Here is a 14,394-nt window from a genome sequence, read left to right as displayed (position 1 = left end):
TCTTGCCAGACATCATAAACCATAAAATCCAAGTAGTCAGCAGCTTCATAAATCGAATGGAAGCTTAGAATTCCAACCCTCTTTTACGGCCTCAAAAGCAGATCGTATGGTGTATTCCAGATATCCACCGAAATTGTAATACGCTCTGTTCACCAAGAACACATCTTGTCCAGCTAGCGGTCGTCTTGCCCATTGCTGAATGGTCGTTGAGCTAAAGTTGGCTCCAGGCTTCTGAAAAAACCTACGTCATTGAATAATGAAACTCTTCATTAAAAAAACAAAAACAAAACAGAACAAAAATGGCGCAGAATTGAACCTGTCGAAAGTGAGCAAAGTTGGCACTCGCTCGTTGACAACGGATCTCTTTCTCCTTCTCAAGAGCTCTCTATTAAATATCTGCTAAACGAAACGACTGCGGGCGGAAAATCGAGGGCCACTCGTTCATCCACATTCACACTCACTGTGTTCAGCAGATATCAATAGGGGAGACTATACGGAAAAAGAAGATATGACCTCACATTTTCCTGCAATGAATACGCATTATACAAGTCCGAAAACTTAGAGCATGGGTTTTGAGACGAAACCAAACGCAGATCATTGCTGTTTGCTGTTGACGAGAAAAAGATATTGCAACTTAAGAATCGAGCGGAAAACTGTCTTAAGAACATTTTTATCAGAAATGGCGTTTTTGATAAGACAAAAGCAATAATAAATGATTATCATTTTTTTTTTTTTATCTTTCAACACTGCACTTACCAAAACTCTTCCTTCCAATATTTGTAAATAGTCTCCAAAGGATCTGGAATATCACGTCGAAACTTGTACTTCAGAGCACGTTTCAGTTCTTTGTTGATGACATCATCAGATGTAGAAATCTCCAAAAGTTTCCCCCACTTATCGCTGCATCCTCCGTTATTAGCTATTGTGTGCAAGACAGCTCTTCCGCTGGTTCCATTACCACTACCACAAAAAAAGGAACCGGAACAGGCTTTTGAGTGATAAGTCACAATAATACAATGTAGTTCATTAACTATTTTGGCACGAGCGTGATATGTCAAAAAACACCACCTGCCTTTATTTGCTTCATCATAGTCCAGCTCGGGAGTATCAGAGTGATATTTCCTAGTTTTCCAATTTTCAATCCCCTTTTTTCTATATAAATGGGCAAACCTTTTGATGCTATTTCACAATTGGGATTAAACTTGCTAGCCCATAAGATACACTAAGAACATTGTAGAAGTCAGCTTTTTTACGCAGAGGGAAATTATGCACCGATCAATTCGATGTTTCAACATCCCCCGGGGCAACCCATGGAAATTTGACCGTTATTCGCGAGCCGGAGGTAGGGAATTCGAACCTTGTCTGAGAAGCGTGTGTAATTTAAATCCGTGTAATACGTATTTTGATTTTAAAGGAGAAGTTTAGAAGTTGAGAGTCCGCTTTCGTGGGCGAGTGGCTTAGAAGAATACTCTCACATTGTAAAATGATGCTTACAAGAGAAAAATCCAACAGCGGACCAAAAAACTAAGTAAGTGAGTGCTAAATTCTTTAACATTCGTTGATCACACAAAGACTCGTTCGATAAAAAATTGTGTTTGAGTGGAGCATGCTAACGCAATTTTGGCCCAGGGGCGGGAATTTGAGTAAACCATTCTTAAATAGTTCAAATACCCCGAGGGAGGATTCACCGTGGAGATATTGAGGCTTCGAATTGATTGACGCATTATTTTGAAACTTTATGGAAGGTTGTGACGATTTATGAGTACTGACTTGTAAGGCATGGTAATTCCCAGGCAGTTACTGCTGGATATGAACTTCTCCAAAGGCTGCAAACTGTTGTTCTTTTGAGTGGCAGTTATATCATTCCACCATGGTTTATCATATACCGCTGCCCCATAGAAAGCAGGCACACCAACAATTGATTGAAATATTTGATGACCAGTAATATTCTGAATGACGTCACCTTCGATCTTCTTTAGAGCAGCTGGTCCAACGGCGATAACTGTTTTATTGGCTTTTACAGTTAATTTGGTGGTTTGAAGAAGAAATTTATCTCCTTCTTTGTTGATAGAAACAACTGTCTCATCCGAAGTAATTTTACGGCCTCTACTTTCCACTTTTTTTCTAAGCTCTGTGACAATTTCGGACATTCCTTTGGAATTAGGAGGTCTTCTGGTCTCTGATGATGGGGAGGTAGCATATAATTCTTCCTGAAGATAAGTTCTATAACTCATTGGATTTATGGCTTGCATGTAGTCACCCTGGAAGCCAAACTTTTCTGCCATAATCTTGGTTCCCTCCGGGGACAGTTCGTACGAAAGGAAAGTCTCCGCGGTTGAGAACTGCGTGAAATTCCTCTGATTTTTAGAGATGAAATCTGCAGCTTCCCTGAGTGTTCCATTGTTGAGTGGCGGACGGTCCCGTAAAGTTGGAAATGCCTTTAACTTCAAATCATCAAAGCTATTGGCAAACTGTCCACGAGCTTCAACACGTTTAGTTTTTGGTGCCCACAAGGCTTCATTGTCGTTGAATAAATGATATAAAAGGTCCCTGAAAATGAAAACAGAAATTAATTAAACTGTACTCGTTTCCTTCAAATTTGTGTCTGCGTCATAAATTGTTCGTAGTTTACATTCTGTCATAACCTCTCAATAATTTTAATTTGCCATGCGATGTTATGGTCTCCATTACTGGCCCTCCTTATTTGTTTCTGTTTTTCTCTCTCCTTTATTCTTCGATGTTCATGGTTAAATGAAACAAATCAGAGTTCAAGATGCGCATGATACGCAAGTAACGAAAATTTGCCTCACTCTCAAGATGTTGCTCAGTTAGCAGTGGCGCCTAATTAATATTAGCGGGGAATGGGTTCCAATCCCTTCGAAGCCTAAATAAGACAAATAAGTCCAGGCCGCAGTTCATTTGTGAGGATCAGTTCTTCTCTGATAGCTCATCTATGCTTGGGTTTCCTTATATTACATATTTCATGGTCAGCATTCACTCCTAAGGAAATATCATGCAATGGCTCACTTATCACGACACAGTCTTGTACTCTTAAAGGTTCTAAGGTGTCTTCAGAAAACTGTCACGATTCATATTTATTGTCTACCAACTAACGCTTACAGTTCTGCACCGTGTCCATCGGTAATGTCCCACTGCCCTAAGCCTGGAAAAAAAAAAAAGAAAAAAAGAAAAAAGGGAAACGTTGTCCTCATACGTTGGTGGAGCGAGTAAATGAAGTAAGTTAACTTTTTAGTCCTTAATTCAACGATAGCTATCGATTGCTACATAGATACAGCTTGACTCTTGGTGTTATGTTAAACTTACCAACTACAACATCCGGTACTTGGGGAAAAATATGGTCATATATGTTTCCAGCGCTGTTCTCTGTGTCGAAGACGCACACGTTTGTTTCATTCGTCTTGTCAAGAAGTGAATATGCCACCAATAAGCCACCCGCACCTACAAATTAAGAAAATAGACTTTAAAAAGAATTGAAGAGATTACCAAAATAATTACTTGAATGCGTGACTTTCTATAACAATATCAAAAAAACTATCTGAAAACGTGACAAGGGTGTTATCTGAAAGTGTTATCCTGATATAATAACAAATTCCCTTACTTACTTCAAAATAGCTTTATGGCAAGTAGGAAAAATAAAGGGTTAAAAGACTTGAACAGTTCACGTTTAAGATACTCAAGAGTAACGATCCCTTGCAGAATTTGATGCCAAACGGCGATATCCAGTTCTCACCTGCTCCAACTATGGCTGTGTCGCACTCTATAATATTTCTTTGAGGGTCCGTGGTAGGTACTGCCGTTGTTGGCCCAGCAGTTGATGCTGAAACAGTCGCTGTGGTCATTGCGCCAGTAGCTGTAACTGCAACAGTTGTTGTTAGTTTTTCTATAGTTGTTGGAGTAGCAGTTGATGGTTTTTCTGTGGTTTTTGGTTGTGCTGTGGTTGTTGGGGCAGCTGTTGATGGTTTATCTGTTGTTGTTGAGGCAGCAGTTGTTGGTTTTTCTGTGCTTGTTGGTTGTCCTGTGGTTGTTGGAGCAGTGGTTGTTGGTGGAGCGGTAGTTGTTGGTTTTTCTGTGGTTGTTGGTGGAGCGGTAGTTGTTGGTTTTTCTGTGGTTGTTGGTTGTGCTGTAGTTGTTGGAGCAGTGGTTGTTGGTGGAGCGGTAGTTGTTGGTTTTTCTGTGGTTGTTGGTTGTGCTGTGGTTGTTGGAGCAGTGGTTGTTGGTGGAGCTGTAGTTGTTGGTTTTTCTGTGGTTGTTGGCTTTGGTGTGGTTGTTGGTGAAGTTGTTGTTGGTGCAGTGGTTGTCGGTGGAGCAGTAGTTGTTGGTCTTTCAGTGGTTGTTGGTTGTGTTGCGGTTGTTGGAGCAGTGGTTGTTGGAGCAGTGGTTGTTGCTTTTTCTGTGGTTGTTGGTTTTACTGTGGTTGTTGGAGCAGCTGTTGTTAGTGGAGTAGTAGTTGTTGCTCTCTCTGTAGTTGTTGGCTGTGCTGTAGTTGTTGCTTTTTCTGTGGCTGTTGGAGCAGTGGTTGTTGGAGCAGTGGTTGTTGGAGCAGTGGTTGTTGATGGAGCAGTAGTTTTTGCTTTCTCTGTGGTTGTTGGCTGTGCTGTAGTTGTTGCTTTTTCTGTGGTTGTTGGTTGTGCTGTGGTAGTATCCTGCGTTTTCTTTGGTCCTGTCGTGGTTTCGGTCGTTGCTTCTGAGGTAGTAGTAGAAGGCGTAATTGTCACCGTTGTTTCCTGAGGAGTTGTTGGTTTCTGACTGGGTTTCGGCTCAGTTCCCTTGGATGAAGGAAGAGGTTCTGTTGGTTTCTCTTTAGTTGTTACGTCCGTTTCTTTGGTTGTGCTTGTCCCTTCATCTTCTGATAAGATAATGAAAAAAGTTAAACATTCGTTAAGCAATTTTTTTTGTTTTTGCCTTTTTTTCCTGGGAACATCAAAATAAAATAACTTTCCTGTTTTTGCCTTCATTATCAAGATGATAGTTAATGACTTTGATGGCTATAAATAATAAACGATGCGGTATTTGACGCTTCATAGCGTCGTTGCGTGACATGACGATATTGCGTAACATTTAAAATAGGACAATACTGCGCATCATCCCGCCCATACTTCTCCCATACTGGTCTAAGTCCGTATTTTTAAATCTATGGGGGATGGGGGATTGGCCTGTGGCCTCTGAAATGGAGTTGCACTAATATTTTGTAATTTTTTATGATTGTTTTTGGACCAGGTGTGGTTGATGCTTTAGTTGTCGTAGCAAAGGTTTGAATTTCCGCGGTTGTCAGTTTCCTTAGCTGTTGCTTAAATTCTCTCGGTACTGTTCAAGTAGTCCTTCTAAGTATAAGGAATATGCAGGCGTGAAACTCCACATCACGCCGATTTACACAATTTAAAGCAATCAAGGGATTGTAGCTACAGACAATTTTCCTTAATCAATCTCCCTTCCTGAAAGGCAATTGATTACCACGATTAAAGAAAGCTTCGTATAGATGAAATTGAACCGGCACCTTGATCAACCTGCTTTGCGAGCGGTGATCATGAGATCGGTGACCAGATTCCGCGTGAATCGTAATGGCAACGAATTTCCCGGGAAGAAATTTTCCCGCCTAAGGTGTGTCTATGCGCGGAAATTAGGGGAAAAATTGACTATCTTGGTACATTCCTTAATTTAAACAGAAAATATACTTTCAACAGAAAAGAAAGGTTAAAAAATCAAATTATAATTCATTAAAAGTATTATTCATGAAAATCCGATCGAATCCGTTCAACAGTTGCAATTTTTCATTTGAAATAGGTCGGGATAGGCTGGAAGGAATCATGAACTGTAGAGCTACATCAACTCAGAAATCAGTTGTTGTCTTGTGTTTAAAAATATCGCATCACAATCTAATAATTTCGTTTAGTAGCAACAACTCAGACCGCTGGTCTCGGAACAATTTGAGATCTATACACCTCCATCACCATCACGAGAACGTAACTTCTAGCCAGGCAGCTTAGAGAGAAGCTTTTGAACAATCGGGATATCTAAATCTAGATCGGAAAACAGAAGCTAAAAGGGCCAATATCTCGTTCCAAAATGATTTTATAAAACCTCAAAGTCCCTACCTCGATATATTCAGAGGTTATTGAGATTCGCACTAACAAGAAAAAGAGAATGTTATCTCGTACGTGGCATTCGGTTAAGTTGTCATTATTGCAATTTCCAGAAAAAGCGATTTCAAATGAAGTCTAAGTACAAATATCGATGAAATACCTGGTCTAGGGGCATACTTTGCCGATACACCCGCCACAACTGCTATAATGGTGAGTATCATGGTCAAGAGCAATAGAATATGCCATACTCGAAAAGTGCATGTCTTTTGCAAAATATACTTTTCCTTTGTGATCCCGAAGCCCTCTTCGCATATACTCAGAGTTGTCGAGCTGTCGAATGTGCTCTTGGTAGTCATTTCATCAGTAGTCATTGCAGTTTCCGTGCAGTATCCTTGCAGGCCCTGAAGGGTCGAACCTCCTCTTTATAGCTTTATTCGAAACTATGACATACCGATAACACTTCTCTGACTGAGTTCGCCACCAAATGTCAGGAAGGAAAACCTCCGTCAGCCTTAGTAACATGGCTGTTTTTTCATTTACCCCACCAAAAACCACAGAGCTCTTTTTTGAAAAATATATGAAAATCTTATAGTCATCTATAACTCCTACAGTGAATCTCTAAAGAAGTGTCGTTGTAACGTACACAACTACATTGGTCACGCATACACGGCTGACTTGATTTACATGTTTCCCTAGTGACAGGACCTAGTGTTACACGCAAAGGATGCTGGGATGGTCGTTGAATGACATTTCAATAGAAGAGGTGCTACGCTTGCTTGTTACATCCCGCAATGCAAAAAGATTGTCGATAACATTTATTTATGTATTGTTAGACCTTTCCCAAAGGCAGCTTCTTATTCTTATCACCGCTTAATGTCTACAGTAAATATTATTTAAGGTGCTTTGCATCAAAATTTCAAATTCACAAAATTCATTCTGTTTCTTGAGATTCAGTGTTATAAGAATAGAAATATCATCTGCAACTAAAGCACATTTGGGCAAATATCATGCTTGATTAGTTTATCTTTACAACTATCTTTATCACCCTAAATTTTACTGGGAAAAATCGTTTTGAAATACGAATTTCTCCGAGAAAATACAACAGAATTAACAACTTTTCTTTTAAGCTTGCTTAATGCTTGCGCAATGTTTTACTTCGGAGCAGTTCACGACCTCCAATTCTGATCCAGTAATCTATGCGATGCGTACTTGTAATCTTCATTCACTGACGGTGATGTACAATATCCTTACATTACTCTTTCTTGTCGGAGATAACTAATTGTCTTTGCAAATCATAATAAAACCGATCATTTACAGTTTTAGTCAGCACGTTTTAGAATATAACAGTTTGCCTCTCTGTAACATTGAAACGTGACCACAATTTAAAGACAATTTCCTGTGTGAGCTATAATTAGTTTTGGCGTTGAAAGTTCGATAATTGAATTCTTTTCACATTTCACTGTCATCTTTGATCATTTGATCATGATTTATTTTATATACATAGAATGTCCTCATACAACGCGCAATCCAATCGTCTCATGAGAAAGAACCAAAGCTAGATTAATATATTTTAATATTATGAAACGGAATTAAAGCCAAAATGAAATATGGATGAAAACTCAAAGGTCGGTTTCGTATGCACCCGCCTCTGCTTTCAACAAAAAAGTTTGACATGAAACAGCATTCCTTCGCGTCCACGTTCCGTCAGCTCAAAGTCAACATATTTTATTTTCTTTCCTGTAGCACGAGACCTCCACTTTTGCGGTGGAAATTTTCAAGAAGAACAAACATCACGAACTATGTAACTGTTCTTTCTGTTTACCACATTTTAGTGGATCCACTGTGATATAATGCACGCTGAATTTTCCGTCAACCAATATTTCTTTAACAGAAGTCGGTTATGAATAGATTGGAACTATTGGAAAGTTGTTAGTACGAGCTCGAGCGTATATCGAGTGCCTTTGTAATTTTTCAAAAGGGTAAACTTATCAAAATGTTGAATGTTTTTCTCTTTCTATTTAGACTCTATCAGTGAATCACTTCAAGTGAAGAGTGCATTCCAGAATTTGTCGGAAAACAAAATGATATTCATTTCATAATTGAAGGGCTTTGTCATCTAAACTGTTGTCTGCGCAAAATGCAAGATCTTTATCTCAGCAGTTTGGTTCTCTGAATCTCATTACGCTCTATCTGTGACGTTCTCGTTCGATGTTAAGGTGTCAATCCCTAATTTGAGGTAGACAAAGACAATTAACACCTAACCTGAAAGATCACGCAAGGAAAATTCATTCACTGTGTTGTTTAGCCTGAAATCCATGCTGCACAGACTTTATTTAAATGGAAGTTGTCATAAGTTCAAAACAAAGTTGCTGAGTTGTTAGTGACGGTCTTGCGAAAGTTCTGTCTTATTTTGCAAGTCGCACATCTGACCTTTTACGTCTTCGTTTTGTTCTGTTTTGCTTTGTTTTTTTTTTTTTCCTTTCTAGTTGTTGTTGAGTTTTTCTTGACCATTTTATCCCGTCTGGGGGTTTCGAAACTATCTTGAGGTCTTGATTTTCTAACATAATTGACCTAATATCCACTGTATCCTGAGCAAGCTTAGTTGAAATCACGCCGGCGGAACATCGCCAGTCCTATACACCTCACGCTTATGGAAAGCTTATGAAACAAGAGCCTCCCAAGAATATAAAACGCCGAGGCAGAGTAAATTAAACGCTTACAATAATTTACTTAATGAATTACAGAAGTCGTGCACGCCGGTAATCACATCTTGAAATGATCAAAACATTGGAAATTGGTTTTTTTATTTATTTTTTTAATCAGTCCACAGTTTTCAATTTTTTTTTTTATGAGGTAGACCCGGGCCGGCAGAAAAAAACAAGAGAGGCGTGAATTTGGACCATTCGCCACCTTGATGGCAATTATGAATAATTACACAAAATTGCTGGTTCGTAAGCGCACAGTTACCTTTACAGCCGCCTTCACGAGTGTCTGATCCGATTTTATTGGGGTATTTCATATCTGGACCTCTTGCAGGGCTAAACATTGCGATTATAACTGCTAGTGTACCAATAATGACGATCATTATAAACAGGAATAGCAGAATATGCCACAGGTGAAAAGTACATTTTTATGGAAACAATCACGGCACGAAAAACTGCATCTCTTTTTCGAATAATACTCCTGTTTCGTGACGTCGTATCCTTCTTCGCATATTCTTTAAGCTGTCGAGCTGTCGAATGTCTGAATGTTGGACATTTTCATGCGGTTTATACTCAGATCTAAACAGAGTTTACTGAACTTGACGTTATTAATAGTGTCGCAAGAAATCCTACTCTTAGGCGATAACCCTTATGATTTGAATGGAGCGTGCTTTCTCCGCTTAGATGACAGGCAGAAGCTATCGTAAACAAACAACTATGGAATACTTCTAAATTATTTTAATTTTTCTCTATGCCTTTTTCGCTCAATGCAGCATTCCTTTTCAAACACCGCAGGGCTTTGTTATAGTCACTCATTTCTACTTCTGAAACAGACCATATTTGAAGAACTATCATGGTCACGGCGTTTTCACGCAAATCCAGCTCCGGTCGCACAATAGATGTTATGTGTATGCATGTGGAACGTACTTCAAACAGTGTTAGCTTAGTTTATCTCTTTGAAACTAACTTTACATGGAAGGCTTGTTTAATTTTGAAGTGCGCCTTTGACATACCATTATTGTGTTAAAATTGACATGAATTCATCCTGGAGTCACGATTTTGAAATGCAAATTGGTATAATTTGAAATGCCTCAGAAAACAACGGCCGCCACATTGGCGCTTGTTTCCATCTTTCTCAAGTGTCCTCAAATAAATGAAGGATAATATGACAACTTAATGCATAGCTTTGGTTTTATAACATACCGGCTTCTAATGTTGTCTTGATTTGGTTCCAACCTTGACACAACCGAAGTATCAAAGTACCCACAATTCCTCTAATCGCTCTGACGAAGGGCTAACGCTCGAAACGTCAGCTTTTTTGCTCTTTACGGTGGCTAATTTACGTTTTCAACCCAGTTGTTAACACTAAATTACCTGCTATCAAAGTATAGGCTTTCTTGACGCTTAAAGACACGGTTTTATAAGGCAAAAACGCTCATGATCTAAGGTTGCAGTACTCTCGAAATCAAAAAGCTCAATTTCTTTTGAGGTGAGTCACGAGTTTTCTTGCCTGAGTGAGCGTCTTGCGTGTAAACGCCGGCTCTGCAGAAAGCTTTTATGATTGATTGATTGTAACGTTTTTGCCCCTTTTTTCAAAAGCATTTTCATTAGTCTTTATCTCCCAATATAAATGATTTAACCCTGATGAATAAGGCCTGTCATAGCCTGTCCGGTGAGAGATCGCAGCGCAATAATAGCTCAGTTTAAAATGTAGAGGAAGTTTAGGACGGGCCAACGTTTGTGTCCAGTCTTCTGAAACATGCTACGATGTAAGAGACAAAATTTGCAGTGGCAGGCGTCATAGGAACATTTTGGTTGCCCACATAAATAAATAATAAATAATAAATAATAAATAAATAATAAATAGTGCTGGTAGGGAGGACATGCCTCGATTGCTTTGACTCTTAAACTACAAGAAGTGATTAACTTGTAACTTCTCGCTAAATATTCATAAATTATTAGGTGATGAGAACAATCAAACTTCGTAGATAGAATTCAAAGTTCGTATCTTGGTCCGATGCTATTTTCTTGAAACTAATTTACAAGGAAATGTGTAGCAGCGAGAGGGGAGTATCAACATTCAGATCTTAGGAGTTCAATGGTTAATCATAAATAAATTAATGCGCGATTGAGGCAAATGCGCGAAATGTCGAAAAATAAGCTATAAATTTTTAAAAAAGGTATAATAAAGGAAAAATCATTGTATTTTGCTCAGCCATCTAAATTTTTCTCTTCAGCGTCATAACTTTAGTTCAAGAGATTATCACCTGATTATCATTTGGTCAGTATTATATTAATACAACGCGTTGAAGTAAATAGTTTTAATTTTATGAATGACTTGATTTACCGGCAAAAGATGGCCCCCATACAAAGTGATGACGTAACAGATTGTGAGGGTGATATTGGATGACAATCTCATCTCACAAACCTCCTAAACCTCGATTTCCCGCCAGTTCAACCTATTTCAAAGTCAGAAAGAGGCTATAACTTCGAAAAAGTAAAATTTGCGAGCAGCAAATAAATCTCGATTATTTATCACCTAATTAATTGAAATGAATTCTTTATAAATTGCCGATTTCCTGTTTGTTCCGCGACCACCGAGTGAGCACGAAAGAAGATAATAAACTTAGATGATGTCTTGGACGTAAAAGTTTCCTTGATCTACAAATTAACAGTTTTGTACCTTACTAAGATAACTAAAAGGGAACATGAGCTAGTAGAAAATCTTATTTTGTTTATCATTCGTGTAGATTTTACAGAGATAAATTCATGTCATGAACTCACGTGATAAAACGTGATGAAAACGTGGAATCTTGTTACTAAGGGCCTTTTTTTCAATTCCAGTATGTGTCTCCACCGTTGGCGTAGAAAGCCTGGATAAAGAACTTTCACTTAAAACTTCGATGCAAAGTATGAAGGAAACATTATGTGGGTATATTTTAAACATTTGTAATGAAAGAAAACGTAAAAAGCTGATACGTGACTGTACTCAATGGAATATGTCATCATTTCCGACTGGAGTCCCAAAGAGATGGGTCAAATTTTTGACCCTTAGAATAAGCGTTTCCCTTGCAAACATCTTTTTCCTTTGTCCTTATTTGCATATTTTTTTAATTGTGGCTTTAGTTGCAAATGGCGCTTCCTATATCACTTTTACTCTAAAGGAGTATGAATAAAAAACAGAGCGAATCAATGAAAATGGAGACCACGGAAAACTAAATATTTCTCGCTCCCCTAGGGGTGTTTACGAAAATAAAGTTTACAGTTGTCTGAGACATTTATAAATTTCCCGTCGATGAATGAGAGGAACAATTCATGTTGCAGCCGGAAAACTGCGACCAAATGAAAACGGTTCGGGAAAAGGAATTCAGCTTTCGACAGACTTAGCCTCAGCTCTCCCGGTCAAAGTATTGTCATTAAAGCATACTGTTTACTCTGTAGAATTCCCGACTTTCGACCAAGAATTTCCACAGAAATAAATTACTTCAGATGAAGAGCTGTCGAGGGGTGTTTGTAGAGACAAAATATGTGTTTGTATCATACTCGATTTAACTGTCATCTCGTAAACATAATAGCTCAAATAAAGGAAACCCAATTTTTCATGGATACTATTTTGACTCTCGTCAGAAAGCAATCACGATTTTTAAGTGAAGTGAAAACATTGTTTAACAGTTGAGTATAGCACGACAACTGTATTTTTATGGCGCAATATACCTAAATATACCTAGATATAGTAAGGTCAAAGATTTCAAAAACAGTTTTGATGCTCGATCTTAACTCGCATTAAATTGTTCCCTTTAGATTTCGTGGCTGTAGCCTTAGCTGAAACGTTGAAATTGGATACATGCCCTTCAGACAGACATTGCAATAAGCTAACAAAATATATTTTACCTTCTCCATACACTTTGGAGTGCTTTGAGTTTGGCTCTCTGGGACCATACATTGCTGCCAGTACACCCACCAATAACATAATCAACAGTATGACGAAAAAGAACAGCAAAAGGTGCCAAACACGGAAAGTTACTTTCCGATTCAAAGCACCGCACGCACATTGACATCTTTTCTTCGAGTAGTGTTGCTGATTTGTCAAATCGTAGCCTTCACTCACAGTCAGAGTGGTTGTACTGTCAAAAGTCCGCATGCTAGTGGACATTTTCGTAAACGTATTAGCTTTGACCACGAATCGAAATCAATTAGAGTTCTCTTGCTTGCAACGCTTATCTAACAAAAGACTGAGGAAATGTGACTCTCAAAAAAAGGCGACCCTTAACCATCACAGTCACGCCCTGATGACGGAATATCATTACGTTGGTAGAAGGAACACTTTAATCCGAAACAGACCGGATTTGACGACTTTCATTTTCCAATTTTTTTTTTTGGGAGGGAAGACTAAAATTATACTTTTGTTGTAGTTTCCGTCATTCGCTTCATTTTCAATCTATTAAACTCTCCACTAATAAACTACTGATCCGCTACTGGTCTACTACTGGTCTTGGAATCATTACTTTTTTCGAGCTTTTGTGCTTTCAACGACCGTGTTTATTGCTATCACAAACAAACTTCAATTAAGATCATGTCAACGACAAACAAAAGCTTGTATGTGTATTTTACACAAAAGAATGTTAGACACGATGAAAAAGTCTCAATTTCTTTGTTTATCCATCTGTGGAATGCTGTTTCCAAAAACACTTCTCCTTGATATCAGTTTCCATCAGTTTACGTCTTACAGCGTGACCTCGATGCGGCAATCGCTCTAAGAGGGGGAGGGGGGGAGGGGGCTACTAGCTATATACACATTGAGAAGTGTCGCTCGATGGGGTCGCTTTTTCACGACTGGATGGACTGCATTGAATTTTCAACAGAGTTATTAACATGTGGTCGGAGATTTTGGGGATTTTGGGAATAAGGAAATAGTGTTAAAAAGGGATTTTTGACTAAGACGGGTTGTATGATTTTAACTAAAGATAAACTATAGTGGGTTAGGGGTGAGTGGCCGGCGGGACTTACCCAGCAAAAGTGAATCCAAGTAACCCCTCCCTTCCAGGCTGCGTGACCTCGATGTGGCAAACTTGCATGCACGCCGTGAGAAATAACATACTTGCGAGGTCCTGTCAGGCACGGCTTCCGCACAATGATGTACCATTTTTAAAACGTTTATTTATTTTGTCGTTGCTTAGTCGCGACAAAAACCTTGCCTGGGGCAATCACATACTAACATGGAAATCAATTCCCTGAATATATGTATAAAAAAAAAAAAAAAATTTATGAATGAGTCCCGATCACTCCATGTACTCTTGAAAGGCCAAAACAATTACGATCTGAGTTTGTCATGTGAAATTAGAAAATGCCAAGAGATAATCTATAACTTCTTGAAAATGATTAACCCATAATTCATCTTGTCAACGTTGCGGAGTTCGTAGTTTAGCAAATCAGTTCTCTATTTCAATGCCACTTCCTTGAAGTATGCCTCCAGGAAAGTTACGACCATAAAGAGTCTCGTTAGGGTGGAGGATTTTACGGCTAAAAGTTAAAAATTTTGGCCATGTTAATGCTTACGGTTAATTTTTTGTTTTGTAGTTGTAAAATTTTGC

The 14,394-nt window shown here is 38.6% G+C and overlaps 1 protein-coding gene and 1 long non-coding RNA gene across 4 annotated transcripts in view; one reads left to right on the top strand and one right to left on the bottom strand.

Moving 5' to 3' along the window:
* LOC149037352 (uncharacterized) overlaps positions 1 to 13,105 on the bottom strand; it is a 13,539-nt gene extending 434 nt beyond the window's left edge. Inside the window, exons 1-8 of one of the 3 annotated variants that reach the window (XM_089188026.1) lie at positions 12,695 to 13,092; positions 4,155 to 4,867; positions 3,752 to 4,064; positions 3,325 to 3,459; positions 3,121 to 3,163; positions 1,771 to 2,550; positions 757 to 960; positions 1 to 241 (exon numbers count right to left, since the gene is read on the bottom strand). The exon at positions 1 to 241 is cut by the window's left edge and continues 434 nt beyond it. In XM_089188026.1, the coding sequence (XP_089044152.1) occupies positions 46 to 241; positions 757 to 960; positions 1,771 to 2,550; positions 3,121 to 3,163; positions 3,325 to 3,459; positions 3,752 to 4,064; positions 4,155 to 4,867; positions 12,695 to 12,956 (2,646 nt within the window). In that variant the 5' untranslated portion in view covers positions 12,957 to 13,092 and the 3' untranslated portion in view covers positions 1 to 45. Of the gene's footprint in view, positions 242 to 756; positions 961 to 1,770; positions 2,551 to 3,120; positions 3,164 to 3,324; positions 3,460 to 3,751; positions 4,868 to 12,694 lie in introns of all 3 variants that reach the window. The other 2 variants (XM_089188023.1, XM_089188024.1) reach the window with 2 other exon arrangements.
* LOC149037353 (uncharacterized) lies at positions 10,182 to 13,032 on the top strand. The gene is made up of 3 exons (XR_016181255.1): positions 10,182 to 10,292; positions 11,648 to 11,731; positions 12,605 to 13,032. It is a non-coding gene; the product is annotated as an uncharacterized LOC149037353 (long non-coding RNA).
* Positions 13,106 to 14,394: the final 1,289 nt, after the last annotated feature.

This window comes from Pocillopora damicornis, chromosome 11 (genome assembly GCF_964200805.1).
Source record: "Pocillopora damicornis chromosome 11, jaPocDami1.2, whole genome shotgun sequence".
Classification (NCBI taxonomy): Eukaryota; Metazoa; Cnidaria; class Anthozoa; order Scleractinia; family Pocilloporidae; genus Pocillopora; species Pocillopora damicornis.
This window is presented reverse-complemented; position numbering and strand designations above follow the sequence as displayed.